A 24,779-nucleotide genomic window follows, 5' to 3' on the forward strand; every position below is an offset into this window, starting at 1 on the left:
GATATTTATTAATCATCTGCTTTTGGTGAGCAACTCAAAGGTCAAGAACATCGTCTCTTCTAACATGCTCCTTTCCCATTCTCTATTAGACAGGTATGAAACTTGCAGAAATCGGCACCTTCAGTGGTTGTCGGATTCCACGTGGAAGCAGTGTCTGTACGTCAGCCACGAACTTGAACCGTTCGCTCTGCTGTGCGAGTCCCTTCTATCAAATGTGTCACAGTGGGACGCTTTCAAAACCAGTAAGGCTGTCTATTGCCTGATGAGCCTGCCTTTCTCTCCAGAAAAGGCTCCAGCGGAGGAAAGGAAGAAACCACCGGAGGGAAGTAAGAGAGCATTCAACGTTCTGTCTACTCTGACCTAGTCGCGCGTGTGCGTGCGTGTGGATTGTCAGCTTACACATGTGGCTCGATATCTTATGAGAAAATCGCAGGGAGGAACGTAGCTCAGCTGTGAGCCCGGCTCGTGTCGCTTAATGCAGGCTTCACGCGGGTCTTGCGACTGAGCATGAACTCGGGCGGCTCCTGCGCCACCCACCGCCACACGTGCACCCCACCCGTGTCCTATGGGTCGTTTTATGTAGCAGGTGCGCTCTGGAAGTCGCTCACTAGATGGCGCTGTTTTCGGCACACCTGTCCTGTCGCGTCTGCCCCTCGGGCGCCCTGCCCTGCCCCCTGACCTCCACCCACATCCTAGCAAGTCTCCCTCCACACTCCTTTCCACTCTTCTTCCAGATTCCTGCCACAAGATGCCACTCTGTCTCGCGGGAACCGACACATCCTTACAGGCATTTCCTTTGCTCTTTTTCCTTGGGACAGGCGGCCAGAAAGGGAACTCGTGGATCAAAAGCATATTATTTTTATGGTAATAGATTGCCGCTAGGTTGCTTGTCTGAAAAGTCCAGCGTAACTTCTGTTTCCACGAGCGATAACATGACTTCCTCTCTTCCAAGAGGGCTATTGATTTTTTGGTAACTTTTGCCAATCTGAAAACGTTAAGGTCCTCTAACTTGGATTTCCTGGCCAGCACTACATTTAAGTACCTTCTCGGGTGTTTGTTGACCATTTGGATTTACCTGTTAATGTACTCGGCCCATTTTTCTACTGAATTGCTTATTCTTTTTTGGCCATCTGTAAGAACCCTACTGGTGTAATCGATGATCAGCTTTGTTTTGTTGAGGATACTAACTTGTTCGTTCAAGTATTTTTACGAATCGGTCACTGTTGGTTGGATTTATCGATGGTGTCTGTGCCAGCCATGGTGAAGTGTCTGTGTGGCCGGTAGTTACGTCTATTTTTCTTTCTTTTACAGCTTCCTGACTTCCAGTTCTGATTTAGAAGCTCTCCTCCCCGCACCCACCCCCACACCCCCCCCGCCCGGGTCATTATTTTGTAAAGTGAAGATCTTTTTATTTTAGGGGGAACAAAACGATGTATCCATTTGTAACTAGACTTTCATGTATCGTAGGCTTTTTTTTCTAAGACCAGCAAACCTATTTTCACTCTATTCAAAAAAGCTATTTCTATAATCCAAGTTGTATTTAAAGGTAGACGCTGGGGAAGGAAAATACCTAGGGATAGGAGGTAGGTAGAAACCATGACTGCGTCGGGGATGGCTGGAAGCGAAACCAGAAGGCTCCCCGCCTCGTGGGGGCGGGTGAGCCCAGAGGAGCCTGTGGCAGCATGAAACAACCAGATATGGATAATAGTCAGTTTTTCCAAAATTTAGGAATCGTGTTGCGTTTCCATTTAATTCTCATGTCCCATATCTGTTACAGGTAGATTATGAATAGAAATCTCTTTTTTGTATATATTTAAAAAAAATTTTTTTAATGTTTATTTATTTTTGAGAGAGACAGAGACAGAGTGTAAGCACGGGAGGGGCAGAGAGAGAGGGAGACACAGAATCCGAAGCAGGCTCCAGGCTCCGAGCTGTCAGCGCAGAGCCCGACACGGGGCTCGAACCCACGAACCACGAGATCATGACCTGAGCTGAAGTCGGATGCCTAATCGACTGAGCCACCCAGGCGCCCCATGAATAGAAATGTCTAACCCCTAGAGTTATCAGTTTGTACTCACCAGGAAAGCATGTATTCACATGCGGAGCAGGTTAGGAAGTGTTGGCCAAGCCCTGCTCCCTGGCCCAAGGTCCACCTCACCTATGACCTCGAGGACCCCTCAGGTCTTATAGGAATAAAGTTCATTTTAAAAGAAGTCAGCCATGTCTAAAAAAAAAATTGACAGTTTTATGCCAAAATTTTCATCGCGGTGTCTCTCTAGTGACCCAGGGCATTTGACTGTCCATCTCTGTGTCTCTCTCTAAATTTTATCTAGCTGAACTTCTGAATGAAGTTGAAGAAATATATAGTCCTGTGAATTTCCACTGGGAGAAACTCACTCCATTTCAAAGACTCATTTTGGTAAGATGTCCTACAAGAAAGTAGTGATGTTCTCAGTGTTTTGAGCACTTTACCAGTAACTGAAACCATTCAAATTTAAATTGTTATTAGCAAAATACGTGGATTTTACAAGTAATGTTGATGTTGGAGGGAAGCAGTCAGCTCCTTACTGTTTCTTTTGTGCGGAGGGTCCAGTCTGGTGGTGCTCTGCCCCCCCCGACCCCCACCCTCCCCCCAGGGGATGAGGACTTAGAAAGTGAGTACGTTTGAGAGATGAACAGTCCTTCTCCCCAGCCCCTTTCAGGACCCGCCTACCTCTTCCAAGTACATCATCCTGGATTCAGCCTTATCACCCAAAAAAATCTTTTCATTTCCTCATCCGGCATCTAGTTTAGTGATGGAGAAATCCCTCCTCTCTCTCCCACTTCAGCCCCGACTTCTGCAAACAGCAGCCTCAACAGCCGGTAACCTTCGATTTCTGCCTTACATTTTATTCTTGTAACACTTTAAAATTTACTCCAGAGGGTGATTGCCCCAAACACTGCATGTGGCTTATAGACGTGTTCACTTTGTCTTGCTTGTCTCAACATTTCGAGTGTAATTTGTCCCAGACCAGTGAATCTGAACCTATGGAGATCTTTCTTACGAGACTTCAAAGTCTCGAGGAAAGAGAACCAGACTAACACAAAGTTACGTTTAAGCCGTGTTAACACGAATGCTGGGCACCAGTCTGCGGGTAGGACGCCCCTTGTGGAAGAAGTGATGTGCACACGCGCACAGAGAATGGAAGGAGCCGCAAGAAACGACAGTGGTCTTCTAGAAAATAGGGCCTTCATTTTTCACCTTCTGCCTTTTCGTATCACTCGAGTTTTATGTAGCCGGTATGTATTGCCTTCACGGCGAAATTAACTGGTCGTTAAGGCCTCTGCTACACTTCCTTGGCCCGGTAAGCGCCAGATGATCTCCGCTTGTGAACTGCAAACTTTGTGAGTATACTGATCCCGTTTCCCAAGCCCACGGTCGGAAGACCTGGTCTGATAAAGTGTTGCATGTACGTCCAAAGAAACTGGTTAGGATATTTGAAACGGGGTCTGACCTGTAAGAGTCAGAAACTGAGACACCCCCTGCGAGATGAAGTGAGACTAGATTAGAAAGAAGGCGGGGCGCCCGGGGAAGGACAATCCCGCAGAGCCCCATCAGGACAAGGCCCGGTCCAGTCAGCGCACCGCTCGCCATCGCGACGGCCTGCCAGACAGGAGAGCGGCCGGGAAGGATGGCGACGGGGGGGACATGGACGCGAGGAAACTTTCCAGAACTGCTCGTGGCTGCTTAGAAAAGAGTTCAGCACCCACCCGACCTACAGTGCTGCTCTGTTGGCCAGTAAAGTAAGGGGGCGGGGGGTACACTCACATCTGGGAGCACAGACCCTCGGCGGTGACACCCTCAGCGGTGACGTGTCGGGACCACACCTCGCTGTCTGCTGGCCTCAGCTGATTCTAATGCTTCCACTCACTGGACACACTGGCCGAGCTTGGCCCTTAGACCCCAGATGCTGCGTGTGCGGCCGATACTCATTTAAAAACATACACACACAGGGGCGCCCGGGGAGGGGCTCAGTGGGTTCAACGTCCGACTCTTGATTTTGGCTCAGGTCATGACCTCTCAGTTTGTGAGATCGAACCCCGTACTGGGCTCTGTGCTGACAGTGCAGAGCCTGCTTGGGATTCCCTCTCTCCCTGTCGCTCTGCCCCTCCGCCCCCTCAAAATAAATAGTAAATTTTGTAAAGACTTGAAAGAAAAATGTATATATAGACACACACATACATGCTCCACTTAAGTCAAATAAAAATTAAGATTAGTTTTTCCAAGAAGTAACAGAAAAGATTCGAATTTGACGTATTGATCACACGTATTATGTTAAACAGCGACTTTGCCGATATTTGACGGATTTGACATGTAAAAATGGCAACTTCCCACGGTCCAGCCCAGGGCACCCTCGCAGACCCACACGGTTTCAGCTTTGCCTTAACTGACGGACTCTCTGATGCTGAAAATGCTCAGGACAGAATCCATGGTCAGTTCCCAGACAGCACAGAAGTGGCTCGTTTGAAACGATTTTCATGCCGAAGGTGTTTCCTCTGAGAGGTGCAGTGAGTTCTTCCGACGGGCCCTGAGCCCCTCTACTCACCACGTGGACACGGTTTCCAAAACCTTTCGGTCCCGCTAGAGTTCTTTCCGGATCCGCACCCAGCTCGCTGGGCCGTTTATCTCCGTGTTGTTCCTAGAGGAGCCAGGGTGCTCCTGACTTGCACCCACACGCGGTGGGGTCTTCCTGCTCCAGACGCGGAGCGGGGAGGACACGCCCACGAGAAATCGGGGACCATAACCTGGATCTCACGTCCGAGGCAAGATCTCTGTCAGGGTGTGAGAGACAGAGGCCCCGAGGAAGGGCCACGTGAGGGCCCCCGAGCGGTGGCCGCGGTCTCCCCGCCGCACAGACCCGCCCGCTGCAGTTGCCCAGAACGAGGGACACCGCAGAGCTCCGGGGACGCGCATGACGAACGCCTCCTTGTTTGGTTCCGTTTTGCCACAGGGAACGTGCCTTTGGTGCTTTTCTCTTCCAGATCAAAATTCTTCAGCCGGAGCAGCTAAAGAATTCAGTGAGAAGGTTTGTAACTGAAAAAATGGGAGACGAATATGCTCTCGGGACTGGAATTCGTTTGCAAGAGTCCTATGAGGGATCCAGGGCCACAACTGCACTGATACTTCTGCACTCCCACGGTAAGAGGCCCGTGCGGCGCTCACCAAACCGGGCGCCGGGGGCTCCGTCGGCGAGGCGTCCGACTCTGGGTTTCGGCTCGGGTCACGATTTCATGGTTCGTGCGTTCAAGCCCCACGTCGGGCCCTGTGGTGACAGCGTGGAGCCTGCTTGGGATTCTCTCTCTCTCTCTCTCTCTCTCTCTCTCTCTCTCTCCCTCTCCCTCTCTCTCCCTCTCCCTCTCTCTCTCAAAATAAATACACTTTAAAAAAAAGGCGTAGAGAAGTAGGTTCTGTGTTGGGTATTTTTATGTTTAAAGTCTTTTCCTATTCTTACTTACACATTTGGGGAAAGGGACAGATTAAAACGTTAAGTTATATGAAGACTGAATGTTTCCAAAAATGTAAAAGAACAAAGAAGAATACAATTTCCCGGATTCATAACATAACCGTGGAAAAACTTACCGGTACCAATTTTCTGTGCAGAAAATATCTCCTAAACACATATTATTGATCTGGAAGTTGGGATTGCCCTTGTATTTATCAACTGTTTTAATATGTTGGCTCATGAATATGTATATAAAACAAACCATCAGAAAGCGGCCCCGTCCACCCAGCCCTTGTATTCCTCAAAGCTCCAAATGCTTTTTCCCTTGTCTTTGCCCAACAGACCCTAAGCAAAGTATTTTAACTCACCTTTCATTCTTCATCATCTCCAGATCAAATATGTCTTTAGAATTCACCATTTTCAAACTTTGATTCTATTAGGCAAAAAAGACTTAGGAAAGTGTGTCTTTGTGGAGGCTTTGTCTCTCTAACCTTTCATGTAAAGCAGCCACTCTGTGCCTGACACACTCATAGTAGGTGCTGTGCATTTCCTAAGGACGTAGCCCAGGGTGGCTGCCAGGGCTCCAGCCCTCACGCCCACGCTCCAAACAATATATAGAGTGGAAGAAAGGAAGTATTACACAACAATTCAACAAACTGCTACCAACTTAGATGCCCGTACTTAGCTGCTAAAAATGAAATATTTCAGCTGGGGACACAGTCATCTTGGGTAACATTGGGGTCGACTGCTAAGGAGAGGGGGACAACTAGATGCTGGAATAGATAACCAGCAGTCACTGCTGTAGGTAGGTACTGTCACCCCCATATGTTAGAAAACCCAGGCCACCCAGTTAGTAGCAGAACCAAGATCTGAACTCCGTGTTTGATCCAAACCCTGTAGTTTCCCCTCTGTGACTGCGCCTCCTGCCACAACCCGTCATCACTAGGTTGCATTTTTTTAAGAGGGAACGAAATGTATTTACAACAGGGTGCACGTTTCCACGTTGTTACAGGGACTGACCTCACCAACATGCTCCTGAAGTTTGCACAAGAGTTGAAAGGAAGAACGCAGCATGTGACGGTGCTTTCCCTGGGCCGTGGCCAGGCCGCTAAGGCAGAAGAGGTCATTGTGAAGGCCCTGAGCAGCCCCACACGGTGGGTCTTCCTCCAGAACTGCCATCTCGCCACGTCGTTCATGCCACGGCTCTGCTCCATCATAGAATCGTAAGAGGCTTACGTGTATTTGTAAGGGATCCGCTAATTACCAAAACAGTGGGATGAGGGGCGCCTGGGGGGTTCCCTCGGTTGAGCCTCCGACTCTTGATTTCGGCTCAGGTCATGATCTCGTGGTTCGCAAGTTCGAGCCCCGCATCGGGCTCCGTGCTGACAGTGTGGAGCCTGCTTGGGATTCTCTCTGCCTCCCCCTCTCTCTGCCCCTCCCTCCTCCCTCTCTCAAAATAAATAAATAATCTTAAAAAAAAAAAAAAAAGAAAGAAAAACAATGAGCTGAAAGTGGAAATGAACGCATTTAAGCAATAATAAAATAACGTGCCGGGCCACTCGGGGGAAAATTAAGCTTTCTTACCTGGGTTCTTTTTGCCGCAAGAACTTTAAAACTCCACTAAGAATACGTCGGTTTTACAGGGAACAAAAGCCTCCCTGACTGTTGCTCTCCATTCCGTTGACCACTTTCTCCTCCTCAGCCCTCCCTCTCAGCAGAAAACATGCCCCACGCACACACGTGTGCATCCAAACCATAGATTTTAACATTCTACCCGATCCCAAACAGCTCCTGTCCCTCCTTTCTGGCCTATCCTTAGCGCTTCCTCTGACTTTCTCTGGCTTGGTCCCGTTGTCCAGACTGGACCTCCCAAAGAGACGCTCACTCAGGCAGAAGCTGCCCGGGGCTCGGGCTTCTTGTTGGCGGTGGAAGTAGCTGGAAGGTAGTTATGCTAACACGGAGCGGCGGTGGGCGGGGTTTAAACTGGTCGAGTTTTAACCGGTTGCCATCGATAGTTTTCTCTCCAACGGTTCACTTGTGTCGGCCTCACCTGGGTGGTCGGCGCTGTCCTGTGAGTGTGTGCGCATGCGTGTGTGTAAGGCCCTCCCCTTCACACTGTGTTCTAAGGCTGGGCACACCCACAGGGAACCAGAAGCCAAATGCACCTGCCTCGATTAAATTTCTAAAAGCTTCGCTAGGATCGTCCATTCTGTTCTGACTCCTGTGCCTTCAGCAGTTTACAAAGTTCTTAATAATTTCCTTCTCGTATGTACTTTGTCATTTAAGAGCCAGAAGACAAGACTGCTCAGTGGTGTGATTTCAGTACTTGTAAACCTTGGGAGGTGACATGATAATTCCCGCCACGCCCCTCATTCATTAGTCATTCGAACGCTACCAACAGGGCACCTGCCAAGAATCAGTCTAGGGACTGTGCGTGGGAGGGACCAGACGACGTCGGTCAGCCTTCCAAAGTGCATTAAGATCGAGAACGACAGAATGGCAGGTAGCAATGTATCATTTTAAAAAAAGAGACTAGTTGGGGCGCCTGCGTGGCTCAGTCGGTTGAGCGTCTCGGTTTCATCTCAGGTCATGATCGCACAGTTTGTGAGTTCGAGTCCAGCATCGGACTCAGCACCGGTGCAGAACCTGCTTGGGATCCTCTCTCTCTGCCCTTCCCCTGCTCTCTCTCTCTCCCTCTCTCAAAAATAAATGAATAAATAACCTTAAAAAAAAAACTTTTAAAAAAAGAAAAAGAGAAATTAGAGGAATGTTCTTCAGAACAGAATTTCAGAAGCTTAATAAAAGTAGTTAACAGCGCATAAAAAAAAAAAAGCAGTCTATGTAGTCAGAGTATAATTAAGAGGAATTCACACTTCTTTGTCAAATTAAGCCTTTTAGGGTTTAAGACTACAACCTACTATGGGAGAGAAAACTGTGAAGCAAATTTCTTAGATTTAAGAGTTAAGGAAATGTGTTCACAACATATTACTAAGGAAAACTATCAGGCTACAAACCGTATTACGGTGTAGTGTTTTTATTTAAAAAAAGAGAAAGAGGAAAGGAAAGGCGTACTTATACCTAGTTAGTGGGATTTTACTGGGTGGGTATTTATTCTGAGAGAGAGAGAGAGAGAAAACACAAGTAGGGGAGGGGCAGAGAGAACCCCAGGTCAGCTCCGCGCTCGGTACGGAGCCTGACGTGCGGCTCAAACTCAACAAACGGTGAGATCGTGACCTGAGCTGAAACCGAGTGAGAGGTTCGACCAACTGAGCCAGCCAGAGCCCCAGGGTTTTAGTTTATTTTTGTTTTTCTGTTTAATTCTGTGTTTGATTTTTGTTGTTGTTGTCTTTTGGGTTCTGTGGGGTTGTTTCACTGTTCGTTCATTTGTTTTGCTTTTGTTGTTTGGATTTTTTTGCACATTTGACAAAAATAATCAGACATGCAGAAAAGCTGCACGAACGGGATAACCGCTCCCCTCCCCTGCCCTCTGGTTCCCAGTTGTTAACATTGGCCATTTCTTGTCTTTCGCTTGTTCATACATTTGTATGTAATTCTTTTCTGAATCGTTGGAAGTCAGCTGAGAACATGATGCCGCTTGGTGCCTCAGACACGCCAGTGTGCTCACCGATGATCTGATCACCCCAATCTTGCCTAGCCCGCTGGCCCCCAAATAACATCTTTTACTGCAAAAAAAAAAAGAAAGAAAAAAGAAAAAAAAATTCTGGTCCGGGTTCTCATTCAGGATTTCTCATTGCATTCAGCTCTCTTGGCTCTTAAATCCTCCTTATTCTAGATCGTTCCTCAGTCTTTGTCTTTCATAACTTGGACGGTTCTGAAAAGTACCAGCCGGTTCCACCCGTTTGGTTTGCCTGCTGTTTTCTCACGGTCAGACTGTGGTTACGCGGTATTGCAGAAAAACCACGCAGTACATTTGTGTCCCTGGTGCATCGTATCGAGAGCACACAGTTGGGATTTTTTTTTTTTAATTTTTAACGTCTATTTTTGAGAAAGAGAGCATGCGAGCTGGGAAGGGGCATAGAGAGAGGGAGACACAGAATCCGAAGCAGGCTCCAGGCTCTGATCTGTCAGCACAGAGCCCGATGCAGGGCTCGAACTCACGAACCGCGAGATCATGACCTGAGCCGAAGTCGGACGCTCAACCGACTGAGCCACCCGGGCACCACCATTGGGAATTTTTGACTGAATTATGGCTTTATTATTTGCCAAACAGTGACTTTCTAATTCCACAATTCCTTCTAAATTTATTAAGTGATGTTCTTTCCTAAGGAGGAGGCTTACCTTCTCCTGCATTTATTCACTGGCTTCTTTGTATCAATCATATTCCTGTTTTATTCGATGGATAATCTGTGGCCACCGTCACTTATTTCGACGTTGTTGTTCCAGATTTGACCGGGGAAACACTTCATTCACTTTGTTCTTAATTTGTACTTTTTTCCAAGGATTTTTGCAGCGAGCACTCTTGAGCTTACAGGTGGAAAAACTACTTTTCAAAGCTGGGCCTTACTGGGTCTTATGCAAATCCCTGCGTCGCAGGAGAGGGAGAGCTGGGGGGCTCATACACGATTATTTAAATGAGCTCTAGGTCACTTCCAACATAGAGATTCTGGGATTCCTAAAAACATGTTGGTTTGGCTTGACTGTTTTTCATCAAACTAGGTTATCACCCTTCTGTTTTGCAGATTTAATAGCCCAGATGTGACAGTGGACCCTGAGTTCAGGCTGTGGTTAAGCTCAAGGTCGGGCAGTTCTTTCCTGATTCCTATTCTTCAAAGGAGCATAAAGGTAGGGACAAAGCAGGACGGGGCTTGGTATTGACTGAGGAACACTGAATGTAAATTGTCTTGTGTTCATAACTCGGATTTCGAAGAGGGTGCTGAGTGTAGCACTCTGAGTCTCTCCTCTGCGCTCGGCCCTGCACGGTGGTCCAGGAGGGACACTAACACAGCAGGCCAGATCCCTGCCTCCAAGAGACTCACAGTTCGCTGGACGTTTTCTCAAACAGGGATGCTTAGACTTCCGGCAGCTGTGAACAGGAGCACGGGATGTGTGTCCTCTGCCTGGCCGTTTGGCCCGGGCTTTTCCTGCCTCTGCTGCCGTCACCCGACAGCTTATTCTCTGGAAAGGCTCTGGCAGAGAGCGGCCAGAGAGCAGGTGTTGGGGACAGGGGCCCGAAGGGCGGCCTCGCGGAACATTCCACCTCAAGCAGGTCCATCGCTGCGATTAGCAAGCCACGGCTTCACTTCAGATATTAGCAAATTTCTTCCCCAGGGTCGCACTTTCTCCCTCCCCCTCTCTCTCTCCCTCTCTCCCCACCTGCCCCCGCTCTCCCTCCCGCCTTCCCCCTCACATGTGCTTCCTTACGCGGGTGCGAGACACGAGCAGGAGTCTCCAAAGATCAGCGATGACAGGGAACACAACGAAAATTCCTCATTTCGGCATCCTCAGGGCTTTCTCGGCCAAACTTGCTGGCCATCTGCAGTGAAGGGTATTCGAAAGGTCAGCATGCTGGGAGGTACGGAACACCCACTCCACTGGGCGCTCTCCAGGCCCCGGGCCACAGTGTGAGAGTCTTAGGCTCCGGGGCGGGGACCGGTCCCTCCTCCTCTCTCCCCGGAGGGGATCTGATTGTGCTCCCCGGCAAACCCGCGTTTCTCTGTCCCTGGAAGGAGGGGCTGCTGTGCCGGACACTGGCCGTTCCAGATAAGCAGCGAGGTCCTCTTGCGGGACACAGACCCCGCTGCACGCTCAGGATACATCCGACTCCCGCTGGGTCGCCCTGGGGGGCATCAGAGCCTGGCACCAGGAGCGGCTCTGCGAATGGTCAGTCTGAGCCTTGACCCAGAAACCTGCCGTTCACGTACACACGTGTCCGTGTATCACCTACGCGTTCCCACCCACGGATCCTCACACGTGCACACGCACGCAGCTGGTATGTGTGAGTGCGCGTGCACGCGTCTGTGTTTGTGTACAACGTGCACACAAGGGAGCTTTGCAGACACCTCACGGTTTCAACAGTTAACAGCCACACTCTTTTTTTTAAATTGAGTCCTATCTTCTTTTTTTGAAGTTTATTTATTTATTTATTTGGAGAGAGAGGGAGAGAGAAAGAGAAACATCCCAAGCAGGTCCCGCGCTGTCAGCAAAGAGCCCCACAGGGAGCCCGAACCCACGACCCCGGGATCACGACCTGAGCCGAAATCGAGAGTCGGACGCTCAGCCGACTGAGCCACCCAGGCGCCCGACGGTGTTACACTTTTCGTTTTAAAATCTGAATTGGAACAATAGGAAATCTGGTACAGTCCTCTTATGGAAACATTCAAGTGAAAAAAGAATTAACCCGGGATTTTTGTTTTGCCCTCTTAGCCAGTTCCCTGCCCCGCTCTGTCCCCTCTAGACCTGGTGCCTGTGTCTCACGTGCTGTCCTTCTCACACCTGTTCTCAAGATTGCAGTGGAAAATCCGCAAGGATTGAAAAGTAACTTACTGCAGACGTTTGGATACAGTGGCAGTGGAGTGGTGACAGAAGAGAGATTTGAAAAACTGGACTGTGGACCGTGGTGGAAAAAGCTTTTATTCGGCTTATGTTTTTTCAACGCTCTAATCAATGAGAGAAAAAATTATGGAACACTGGGCTGGAATATTGCTTACAAATTTAGTTCTTCAGACTTGGAGGTAAGTGCCATACCTTCAAAATAAACAGTAACAACAAATGAATAACAATATATACAAAGTACACGGACAGTGAACGCCGTAACTAGGTAACAAAGGCTAACGTTTCAAAGCTTGGGTCTCCGCACTGGCTTTTCTGGAAACAGATCACAGCTCTCCCGCTTATAGATGTACGAGTGTTTACTCCGTTGGGTGAGCTCATTAACTCTCAGGGTCTTGGTCCTGGACCAAGAAAGGAAAAAGCAGGATGAGGGAAGGCAAGCCAGATGTTACACCCACTCGAAAGGGCACTGAAGGAGGCAGGCTCGTTAACATAGGTCACGTAGCACAGTGCGTGACTCACAGAAACCGCTCGAAATGTTTGCGGTTTCTGCTGGATTTGTGTAAAGTAGGAGAGAGCGCACTGACCCACTGGGGGCGGGGGGGGGGGGGGCACAGCTTAGGAGTCTTTCTTTACTATTCTCTGTCTAGAACCTTCTCTCTGCTTCCTAATGCATGGTGGTTTTTATTGCTAAGGTAAACATGTGGCGACGCCTGCTTAAACTTTCGCCAGGTTAGATTATAGGCCAAAAACCTGAGCAAAATCTTGATGCCGCCTCTGGGTGTCCACCACCTAGACCCGCCCGGACGGGCGTCCTCCCGCCTCTTCTGCGTCCTCATTGGGCTTCTCGGCGCTCACGCCCTCTGCAAGTCAGAGTATGTGCCTCTGCCCCTCACCAGACAGGACACCGAACGGCTGCGCTCTGGGCTTTTGTCAAGGGATATGGGCTCAAGCACTTTGTCCAAACCCCACTCAGTCAGCAGGCTGACTGGCAACACGTTGGGGGAAATACCTGTAGCATCTACTATGTCAATGGCTAATATGCCAATATGCTAACTGTATGAGGATTTCTTGTAAATTAAGAAGAGAAAGAAAACACCACAATGGGTAAAGGACCCGGAGAGGCAGTTCACAGTATAAATACAAAAAGGCAATCAGATGATGAAACTTTGTTCAATTCCATTAGTAGTTGTGCTGTTCATTTTACATATCAACTTGACTGGACCCCAAGACCCCCAGGTATTTGGCCAAACGTTGTTTTGAGTATGTTTGTGAGGATGTTTCTGGGTGAGATTCATATTCAAACCGGTAGGTCATAAAGCAGATCCCTCTCCCCGATGTGGGTGGGCCTTGTCCAATCGGTCGAAGGACTGACTAGAACAGAAAGGAAATCCTCCTGCCTGTCTGCCTTTGAGCTGGAACACTGGCTTTTTCCAGCCTCTGGACTTGAACTGAAACATCGGCTCTTTCGGGGCCTCCAGACAGGAAGTACACCGTCGTCTCTCCTGCATCCGCTGCCACAGGTCTGGAGATTTGTCAGTCTCCATAATTACGTGAGCCAGGTCCTAACAGCAAGTCTCTCTGCATGTGTGCTCCTCACCTGGCTCTCTGGAGAACGCGGGCTCCTACAGCCACCAGGGAAATGCTCGTTAAAGCCGCAGGGAGATTCCACCTTTCGCAACCACGGTGGCTAAAACAACGGCACAGAGAGGCAGGAACTGTCACTAAGTTTCTGGAAGGCAACTTGGTAATCTGTATCAAAATTCTTCAAAGAGTTCCTATTATCGTTGATTTAGAAAGAAAGAGTCACATTGATAGGACTGATCAGGAAAATTGGTTACAACCGAGCCCGTCAGCAGGATTTCGTTCTGCGTGTATATATAACTCATCTCTCTTACAGATGATTTTCTAGAAAACGTATCCTAAACCACCTGCAGGGGAACGGACGTAGGAAGTGGGTGGCCCGGTGTCAGCAGGTCTTCTGTCGCCCCAGAGCGCGTGTGGACTTGGCGCAGGCTGGCATGCCCGGGGTGCTGATGCTCTCTTGGCATTTTGCAGAGAGGCTTGCTCAAGCCGGACGCAGCTGGCTACATCATGGCGCTGTTGTCCAGAAGAGGACAACCTTCCCTCCCCTCCCTCCTTCCCCCTCCCTGTGCGGCGCGTGCGACAGCAGCCTTGCCAGTGGGAGGGAAAGGCCCTGCGGGTGCCGAGCCGACGGTCTGGAAGTTCTGGGAGCTTTGCGGGGAAACTGGATTTATGCACAGCCCCCCTCGTTGAGGAAGTGGGAACTTCTAGTTCCCTGGGAAGTTGAGTTCGGACACAGCTCCCCCCACTAGGGGGAGCGCCCGGCCAGCCAGCTGGTGGTCAGGCAGCTTGGGGTGTGCTGGGGGACCCTCAAGGTGACCGTGTCTACCGGCCCACGGGGCCAAGCACCAGTGCATTCTCCACCACACACAGGCTACGGCCCCCGAAAGCCCCCCAAAACCTGGGCCTGAGCCCCAAGGGCAAGACCGAGAAGATCACATACCTAATGCGATCCAGTGGCCAGAGAGAGAAAGAACAGGAAACGGAACAAGCAACGGAACAGAAAATTGTAAGAGCCCGAAAGGGTATACACGCTTCACACACATGCACGTATTTCACACACATGATGTTTGTAAGTGAGCCCGTGTCAGTTTCTTTTTACCTTCTTGATGGAAGAGGCAGCAAGATGGTAAAACTGACTTCTAAAAATATAGGAAAGAAGTTTCTGGAAATACTGAGAGAGAGAGAGTCATGAAATACGATTGCCAAGTCGCATCCCAAACTGATAAATACCCTACAGGCAATAACACTGTGCCTTTGGTCTGTAATTTTCTCGATGAGCCGGACACCGTTCGTGTGTCCGAGGGACAGAATTCCTCCGCGTTCTTCTCAGAAGGAAGCACATGCAGGCCGTCGGCTTTCTGTAAACTGGACTCGGACAGAACTCTGGGTGCTCTGGCCAATAGCACGTCAGAACACAAGTGGGTGCTCCTGGAACACTTGCGCGTCCGCGAAAGAGCGCCGGATGCTGCCCCCGCGTGGCGTGGAACAGATGTGTGCTCGCCCTTCGGCCTCCTCCCCCATTTGGGAGTTTTTACTTTCGTCCTAACAGCTCTGCTTGTGATTTGCATAACCTCCAAAGGTTATTCGTTATCACAAAATAACAGGGCGGGGGTCGGGGCGCTTGGCCCCGGTTTGCAGGGGCAGGCCAGAGGCGCCTCGGTGCCCAGGCCCCGCACACCGTCCTCAGCAGACGCCGCGCACCGAGACTTAGGAGCTAAACACGAAATGAGACGGGGGGGGGGGGGGGGGACAGTGGTGGTGGTGCAAAGTCGAGTCAACGGCTGGAAAGATCAGATAGAAGGAACACCCCAAGCACAAGAAGGAAATGACAAAACGATGGAGATCACGAGGGACAATTAAGATGTCTGAAGAGTAACCTCACCTTCAAACGACAGGGATTCCGGCTGAGAAGATGGAGAAAAAGTAGGAAGAAAGCGGTTTTACTCCCCCCCCCCCCCAACTGACGACATCAGATCGACAACAGATCGGAGTCTGCGGACTGAGAAGGCTCACAGAGCCGGCACGAGCTGTGAGGACCCCTGGTGGCGCTAGGCTGGCCAGGGGTCCCGCCAGAAGGCAGTGGGGGAGCAGGCACGGCCGGGCCTGGAGAAGACTGTGTGGGGGTCCCGCAGTGGGGGGTGATTCCTGCATGGGGTCCTGCACAAAGGGAAGTCCTGCGGGGGGGAGGGTCCTGCAGAGGGGGTTCCTGCATGGGGGGGGGGGGGGGGGCGGGGAGGGGTTCCTGCACAGCCCAGCCTGGCTCTGGCTCTCGTCCTTGCAAACACGGTAGCAGCTGTGTGCGACCGCATCGGGGCCGAGGCGGAGACACAATGAAGGGAAGTGGCCAAGCGGGGAGTGTGGAGAGCAGGAAATCTGTGGCCCGGCCGCATTGTTAAATCTAAATAGACAATAACGAACTGCTGAGCGTCAGTGGTCTAAGTGCTAACACAGATGATTTAAAAGGAAGGCTCGTGCTGCAAGAAAAGTCCCATAATCGTCTTAGGCTGAAAACACTAACCTCTCTCAGCGGAACCCAGGGGTCGGGGAGAAGGGGCACGTGTGCACCGGGGTCCCGCGAGAACAGGAAGGGGAGGCCGGGCGGGCAGAGGAAGAAGCGGGAAGTGTTCCCACTAGGGGCGGGGAAGTAGCTGTCGTCTTCTTGTCACTTGAAAAAAGAAATGTTACGTTAAGAAGACTTGAAGGAACGGAAAGGTCGCGTGTGTCTAAATCAGCAAAGAAGAGAGAGGAAAATAGCCGTTGGACCAACCTGTCAGAAATAAGGAGGGAGAGAAACGACAAAGTAAAATAAATGGTACAAAGTTCTACGGAAGGAATCTTCTCAGGCTGCGTCTGAAACGTGAGCGGGCCACGCTCCCTCTCGAGGAGGCACGTGCAACTTATAAGAAGAACACTTATGTTGTGCAAGACAGTTTAAAACTGCCAAGAAAATAAAAGCAGCGAGAAAGCAGGAATGGCAATGTTACTATCAGACAAGATGGGATTGAATCTGAAAAAGCACCAAAGAGCAGGAAGAGGACATGTGTGAAGAAACAATGGTGTGAAAACGGTGACTTCTGCGGAGAGTGTTCTGGGGACTGATGAACTTGGGCCTCACGTCGGCCCCGGCCCCGGGAAGAGGGTCGTCCTCCCGCATTTGAGGCTGAGGGAGCTGCGGGAACGGACAGGATTCGAACACAGGCGGCCTGGCTTCGGCGTCTGTGCGCTCAGACATTACACGGTCCCGACACGTGGCAGACCGTAGCCTACGGTAGCACGTGTGCACAAACGTGCGTGTGGGTGCGTGGGGACGCGTACATGCCTGTGCGTGCTACGGGTGTGTGCTCCTGTGTAACCACTAGGGGGGATTTCAAATCCCCTTTCGGAATTAGGGCGCTCCCACAAGCAAGAGTAAGACAGATAATAGAATAATGTAATCAACAAATTCGATTAACAAGAGTTTTGTAGAACCCAACATCCCTCCAGTAGGCAGCACACGTTTTTCTTCATACATCCAAGGAACTCGTAGAAAGTTCAGCCAGGAGCATGGCCACAGAATAAAATCTTTAATTATTGTGTGGGCCACATTCTCGGATCGTAATCTAATAAGTATTAAAAATTCGACCCCAAAGATCTTAAGGTGGAAATTAAGAAACATGCCTGGAGATAAGTCTTTTATCGAAGAGGATGTTCAAAGGAAAATCACAAAATATCTCAAACACAAAGGAAATGAGATACTTCACACTGAAACTATGACAGTATAAAATATGCTCAGAAAGGAATAAACTATGGCTTTAAATATCTTCATTATTAAAGAGGAAGTGCAGGAAAGTCATAGTCATCTTAGGAAATTAGAAAAAACAACAAAAGGGACAAATGAATCTAATTTTAATAGTGATAAAATAATACACAAAAAAATAGTAGAACGGAAAAATAAATCCAAAAATTGGTTTTTGATAAGACAAAGTTTGAAAATCTGTATGGATCCAATGATTTCTGGGAAAATACGAATTATCAAAATTGACTCCAAAAATATGAAAGTTCTGAGTGGACCAACTGCTATAAGACACTGCAGATAAACACCGGAATGAAATGGTTTCACAGCCGAGTTCACTCTGGACCTTAAGACACGGACATTGATATTATTTAAGCTATTCCAAGCCTTAGAAAAAGATGGCAACTTCCCCAATCCATTCTATGAAACCATAATAGTAATGTGAATACCTGATAAAAATAATATATGTAAGAATACAGGCTAGTTGTACTTAGGACTTGATGTAAAAAATTCTGTATAAATTATTGATAAGCTTCAGCAATGAATCAAAAGCATAACGCACTATGACCCCCTAGGGCTGAGTCCAAGAACACGAGAATGGCTCGATAGCTGGAAATCTATAACTCGCTTTCCATGATCACGTGAGTAGATGCAGAAAAGCCTCTCATTCAGGAAGCCATCAAAACCCTAGAGGAGAAAGCAGGAAAAAACCTCTCTGACCTCAGCCGCAGCAATTTCTTACTCAACACATCTCCAAAGACAAGGGAATTAAAAGCAAAAATGAACTATTGGGACCTCGTCAAGATAGAAAGCTTCTGCACTGCAGAGGAAACAATCAACAAAACTAAGAGGCAACCGAAGGAATGGGGAAAGAGATTTGCAAATGACATATCAGATAAAGGGCTAGTATCCAAAATCTATAAAGAACTCACCAAACTCCACACCTGAAAAACAAATAATCCAGTGAAGAAATGGGCAGAAGACATGAATAGACACTTTTCCAAAGAAGACATCCAGATGGCCAACAGACACATGAAACAGTGTTCAGTGTCACTCATCATCAGGGAAATACAAATCAGAACCACACCGAGATACCACCTCACGCCAGTCAGAGTGGCTAAAATCTACAAATCAGGAGACTACAGATGCTGGCGAGGATGTGGAGAAAGGGGAACCCTCTTGCACTGTTGGTGGGAATGCAAACTGGTGCAGCCGCTCTGGAAAACAGTGTGGAGGTTCCTCAAAAAATTAAAAATAGACCTACCCTATGACCCAGCAATAGCACTGCTAGGAGTCTACCCAAGGGATACAGGAGTGCTGATGCATACGGGCACTTGTACCCCAATGTTTATAGCAGCACTTTCAACAACAGCCAAGTTGTGGAAAGAGCCTAAATGTCCATCAACTGATGAACAGGTAAAGAAGTTGTGGTTTATATATACCATGGAATACTACTTGGCAATGAGAAAGAATGAAATCCTGCCATTTGCAGCAACGTGGATGGAACTGGAGGGTATTATGCCGAGTGAAATAAGTCAGGCAGAGAAAGATACCATATGTTTTCACTCATATGTGGATCCTCAGAAACTTAAGACCATGGGGGAGGGGAAGGGTAAAAAAAAAAAAAGTTACAGGGAGGGAGGGAGGGAGGCGAACCACAAGAGACTCTTAAACACTGAGAACAGACTGAGGGTTGATGGGGGGTGGGGGAGAGGGGAAAGTGGGTGATGGGCACAGAGGAGGGCACCTGTTGGGATGAGCGCTGGGTGTTGCATGGAAGCCAATTGGACAATACATTATATTTAATACAAAAAAAAGCAATTAGAAAAAAAATCTGGGTTCGAAAGGCAGGACAGTGTCGAGTTGCTTAATTTTTCACATGGCATCAATTTTTGCCTACCCACAAAAGGCAGGCAGAAGAAACTTCAAAAGCAGTATGTCCGAGTTGCGCATCAGCGGGCTGAAACTTGCATGATGAAAGGTACATTATGGGCAAGCTTCTGTCAGTAGTTCATCCATCGGTGGCTGCGTTGTGTACCATTCGAAGACACCTGCACAGTTTGACAAAGACATTGTTGGTGCCCTGTGTAGAGCACCACGTGAAACCCTACTCGTTCCCTCAGTGAGAGGTTGGTGGGTGTGTTATTGTTCTCCACAGCTTTCCGAGACTTCAGTGGTCCCTCACAATACGGTCTGTTGGCTTCTAGCAACCCAGGAACTTCCGTGGCTGTCATTTGGCTGCTGTTGGCTATTTGATATATAGCTACCTGCGCCCTGACTGGTGGTACGACATGCCTTTTCATCACGTAGCGTTTGTGACCCATTCTTGGTATACAATTACAACTCAAAGAATTACTTGTTTATCTCTCTGTCTTAAGACCAATCGTTGGTTCATTTGAGTTTGGTACATTAATATTAATATATATATCTACATAATATCAATATAAATATACTAATAAATATCATAAATAAAAAAAGAAGTCTCTCATTATGAATTCAGACACCATTCCTGATAAGAACTCAAAAATATATAGGGATTATAAGGGACTACTTAAATATGGGAAAGACTACCAAAAAACTATAGCAAATATGATTTTATTTTATTTTTTTTTTTTTAACATTTATTTATTTTTGAGACAGAGAGAGACAGAGCATGAACGGGGGAGGGGCAGAGAGAGAGGGAGACACAGAATCGGAAGCAGGCTCCAGGCTCTGAGCCATCAGCCCAGAGCCCGACGCGGGGCTCGAACTCACGGACTGTGAGATCGTGACCTGAGCGAAGTCGGACGCTTAACCGACTGAGCCACCCAGGCGCCCCTAGCAAATATGATTTTAAATAGCCAACACTGAAGTTGTTTTTATTAACATCAAGAATCAAAAAAAACAAACAAACAAAACAAAAAGAATCAAACAGGGATGCTGATTACACCATTAACATTCAGCATCGCCTCAAAAGCTCTGGTCAACGCAATAAGAAAATGACATAATTCACATTGGTGATGTCAAATCATATTAATCCGTATTAAGGATGAGGGAATAAAAAGAAAAGTGCACGTACAAGCTCTATCGTCCAGTTGCAGGACAGCTGAGCTGTCAGCACAGAGCCTGACGTGGGGCTCGAACTCACGAGCTGCAAGATCATGACCTGAGCCCAAGTCGGTCGCTCAACGGACTGAGCCACCCAGGTGACTCTGGACTAGCATTTTTGGAAGGAAAACAGGAAACAAAGATGAAAGGGAGGGAAGGAGGGGAAGAAAGCTGGAAGTTGAAGTAGAGAGGTGGGGAAGGGTGTCAGAGAAGCAGGAATGAGATCCACTCGGTGCAGGGAGTTCAGAGAACATCTGTGTAAAGGGGCCCAAGAAACCTCCCAAAGCCACCGGGGCCTCCGGGAGGGGATCTGACTGGAAGAGCAGGGGTCTCCAAAGACTCACGTCCCCTTGCTTACCCCGTTGTGCCTTCCGAATCTGGTGCCACCAGCTTGTGGGGTCTGTTCCAAATAATAGTAATAATTTTAATTTAGTAATTCGATCAACAACAAAAAAGAATGGGTGAAGATGTATATCCTGATATTTTTATCCCTCTTGCTATTTCCATGTACAACTGACCCTTGAACAAGGCGGGGGTTAGGGGCACCGACCCCTGTGTGGTTAAAAATCCACATATCACTTCTGATGCCCCAAAGCTTTATTAATAGCCTACTGTTGACTGAAAGCCTTACCCATAACACCAACAGTAAATTAATACGTATTTTGTGTGTTATATGTATCATATACTGTATTCTTACAATAAAGGCAGCTCGAGGAAAGAAAGCATTACTAAGAAAATCACAAGGAACGGAAAATCCATTTACGGGAACGGTGAAAAATTCACATATATGGGGACCCACACACGTCAAACCCACAGTTGTGCAAGGGTCAACGGTATTTTTAAAGAGAAAATACAGGTAGCTGTTGCGAGTTGCTGATTTTACATGCAAACATCAAAGTGGGCTGCAAACACATTCTGAGATAGTAAAGACTAGTGGATTTTCTACAGGTTGCCATAAAGGTTCTGGAGAACTCCCTGAATGCACAGACCGGTGTTTCGTGGCAGAAACTGCACTACCTCCTTGGGGAAGTGACTTACGGCGGCCGGGTGACGGACACCTGGGACAGGCGGTGTCTAAACACCCTTCTGCACAAATTCTGTGACCCGGAAGTGCTGAAAGATGACTTCAGTTTCTTCAGTGATGAGGTGGGAACAGGCATTTACTTACAGCACTTGATCACTGAAATGTAGTTGCATTCTCTAAAACCTGCATTTAAATGGATTTTCATGTTCACTTTTGATGGCTCTTATTAACTGCCAGCAGCATAAAAACAAGTCACCATTTACCATGTCAGCTGACATTTCATCTACCCACGCATCCTCTCAAGGCCAGAAAGACCAGGGTCTGACCTCTGTCCCCTCGCTTATCCAAGAAGCAGACCATTCGGTTAGCCTCCGTGCAGGGAGAGAATTGGGCTCCATGTTTCAAAGGGATCGCGTCCAAGAAGCCGTGGGCGTCTCTTTATCCAGCATAGTCCTGTTCGTCATTATCACCTCATAGGTTCTAGAAGGCCCATTTTCTCCCCAGGGGATGTGACACGAGAGTCATCCTTACAGAGGGGAACTTAGCCACACAGCTAATCGCAGGAAGAAGGAGCCGGTGACCAGCATGAAGAGCTCTCCCACACCATCAAGTAGCTTTTCAATTAAAACAAATTTATTATGCGTTTCATACCTGGGATTTCATATCTTTTGACCACCTTCACCCATTTTGCTCCCCCCCGCCAAGTGTTCAGACGGAGTCTTAACATCGTTGTCACATTCCTTCTGTAGCTTCACCGAAGAAAGGCGGTTTGTTGAGGCTGGATTGTGTCCGTTATCTGTGGGTATGGGTCACTGAGGCAACAGGTAGTCAGAACCGAAGTGGTTTCCCTTCTTCTGTCTCTTTTCCCAACAAGAAAGTTACTGTGCGTATCCCAGAGCCACACTTTACAAACGCAGTCGTCCCAGAGGTAGCTTTTGACAGGAGTGTCTGGAATATGCCACCCAGAAGTAAGGGGAGCCCTCTGTGAAAATGTTATGGGAATTTTATATAATTTATCTATGGTATTTATATACTTATATATAGTATACATTTTACGGCAAGAAGTATCTACACGCATTATGGAAAGTAGGTATCGCCCTGGACAAAAACTAACAAGTGGTTAAATGTTCAGATACATCAGCCAGTGCCGAAATCGGCGAGCTTGAGGGATTACATACACATCATCCAGTCCTTACCTGACGACGACACGCCTGAGCTCTTGGGACTGCACCCGGAGGCCATAAGGGGTGGCAGAGAGATCCAGGGCCAGCACCTTGTGGACAGTCTCATTACCATGCAACCCGGGACCGGCGCCGATCTCGTGGTCCGGTAAGAACTCACTAGCAACAGTCGTTAGTCGGAAATTATTAAATATTCATCTTAAATAATTAAGTGTTAAGTGAATATTTAGGAATTTGAAGAGCTACAGTGCGGAACTTGTAGACAAATAAGTCTAAGATATAGCGGGGGTGCCCAGGCGGCTCAGTTCTTGGTTTTGGCTCAAGTCATGATCTCACGTTTCGTGAGATCTAGCCCCGCGTGGGGCTCTGTGGTGACAGCGTGGAGCCTGCCTGGGATTCTCTCTCTCTCTCTCTCTCTCTCTGTCTCTCTCTGTCTCTCTCTGTCTCTCTCTCTGCCCCTCCCCCACTCATGCATGCGCAGGCTCTCTCTCTCTCCCTCTCTCAAAGTAAACTTTAAAATAAGTGCAAAATACAAAACAATCTGAACAGAAACTAAAGTGTAAGAGGACAGTATGATGAAGAGGGCCAACGATACGACAGTCACAGGGCCTCAACACCCTTACTCTGCTTATCCATAAACATAGAATGCCTGTCTCCCTGTCAAAGCCACTGTGAGCTTTAAAAGCTGTAACAGATGGGGGCGCCTGGGTGGCTCAGTCGGTTAAGTGCCCCACTTTGGCTCAGGTCATGATCTCACGGCTCATGAGTTCAAGCCCCGCGTCAGGCTCTGCACTTCGGATTCTGTGTCTCCCTCTCTTTCTGCCCCTCCCCTGCTCATGCTCTGTGTCTCTCTCTCTCTCAAAAATAAACAAACATTAAAAAGCTATAACAGATGTAACCCAAATTCTCAAGCCTCCACAGCCTGTAACTAGAAGACAAGGTCACGTTTGTCAAGGCCACAGCTACGTGGTGTGAGCTCAGTGGCCTCACCGCCTCCCCAGCAGTGTGTTCCTGCGGTTCCCAGACGTCCTCTCGGGTGCTTGTTCACACCCGCTGAGGACGCAGGTGGCCCACGCAGGCCTCGCCTCCCTCTTCCCTCGCTGAGTTCAAATCCCAGTTCCACCACCTGACTTTGCAGACTTGGGGACGTCACTTAAGTCTTCAAGTTCATCACGTTCGCATCTGAGATAATAACCATGCCTACCTGTGGGGCTGTTCTCAGAATACGAGTTCCTCAGGTTAAGGGCAGCTTAAAAATCTAATTTTTCAATGTGTAAGTCTAACAGATTTTAACAATAATTTTTAAAAGGTCTTTGAATAGCGTTTGGTTATCTACTGACGTAAACGCTTTCAAGTATAATAATATTCATTACAGAGTTAATGTACTTCAGCTACCTCACCGCCAAACCTTCTTCAAATCTTGCAACAATTCTTATAAATCTAATAATTAAACAAATACGTGGGATCTTAAATTCTCTTATGTCTTCAAGTATATCAACTTAGCTGAATTTCAACTCAAAATCGTAAATTGAAACCAATTTCCCCACTTCCTGTTGTAAGTCAGAGTCCCAAAGCTGACCTTCAGGTGTTAAGAGCCCCAAATCTCTTAAATATCATAAATATTGAAAATCCCAACAGGTACAGATTCCTCACCACGAAAGTACCGTCACTGTGGTTTTGATTCTGTTAATCCTGTCTATACCAACTTCTCAGTCTTCCCCGGGACCAGTGACGCCACTGTGCGTGACATGGGAGTTTGCCTTCTTGGTGTGCTTCGGGCTGGGGGGAAAACAAGTAAGTAAACTGAAACCGAAATTTAAACCACTTGTTGGGAACACACATCGGATGCCTTGAACCCCGATTATACTTGTCGTAAGGTCATCGCAACTCCAACCCCCGGTGATGGTGACGTTGCCCACGTCCCCGGGATCCGAGTCCACGTTCCCCTGGGCTGTTAGTCTGTGGGCTCACAGATCGGGTTTAGGGCCCTTGTGCTCTGCAGGAGCACCGGCGGACCTGACCACCTGAGTCCTCAGTCTTGTCCTTGCCGCTGGTGCACGGGTGGCCCCGCTCTAGGTAATCCCCCTGTGACGTCACCACAAGGCGTCTCGGGCTTTGTGGGGGATGGGCGTGTG

At 48.3% G+C, this 24,779-nt stretch overlaps 1 protein-coding gene and 1 long non-coding RNA gene across 2 annotated transcripts in view; one reads left to right on the top strand and one right to left on the bottom strand.

Annotated features, from left to right (window-relative positions):
* Positions 1–24,779, top strand: part of DNAH14 (dynein axonemal heavy chain 14) — a 323,430-nt gene that overhangs the window by 271,357 nt on the left and 27,294 nt on the right. Inside the window, exons 72-79 of the mRNA XM_078440753.2 lie at positions 90–326; positions 2,334–2,419; positions 5,023–5,179; positions 6,496–6,706; positions 10,184–10,286; positions 11,948–12,175; positions 21,388–21,585; positions 22,596–22,792. Coding sequence (XP_078296879.2) covers positions 90–326; positions 2,334–2,419; positions 5,023–5,179; positions 6,496–6,706; positions 10,184–10,286; positions 11,948–12,175; positions 21,388–21,585; positions 22,596–22,792 — 1,417 coding nt within the window. The remainder of the gene's footprint in view (positions 1–89; positions 327–2,333; positions 2,420–5,022; positions 5,180–6,495; positions 6,707–10,183; positions 10,287–11,947; positions 12,176–21,387; positions 21,586–22,595; positions 22,793–24,779) is intronic.
* Positions 22,173–24,742, bottom strand: LOC144614860 (uncharacterized). Its single transcript, XR_013553094.2, has 3 exons — positions 24,298–24,742; positions 22,660–22,803; positions 22,173–22,445 (listed from the first exon to the last, which is right to left on the bottom strand). It is a non-coding gene; the product is annotated as an uncharacterized LOC144614860 (long non-coding RNA).

This window comes from Panthera onca, chromosome F1 (assembly GCF_046562875.1).
Source record: "Panthera onca isolate mPanOnc1 chromosome F1, mPanOnc1 haplotype 2, whole genome shotgun sequence".
Taxonomy (NCBI): Eukaryota; Metazoa; Chordata; class Mammalia; order Carnivora; family Felidae; genus Panthera; species Panthera onca.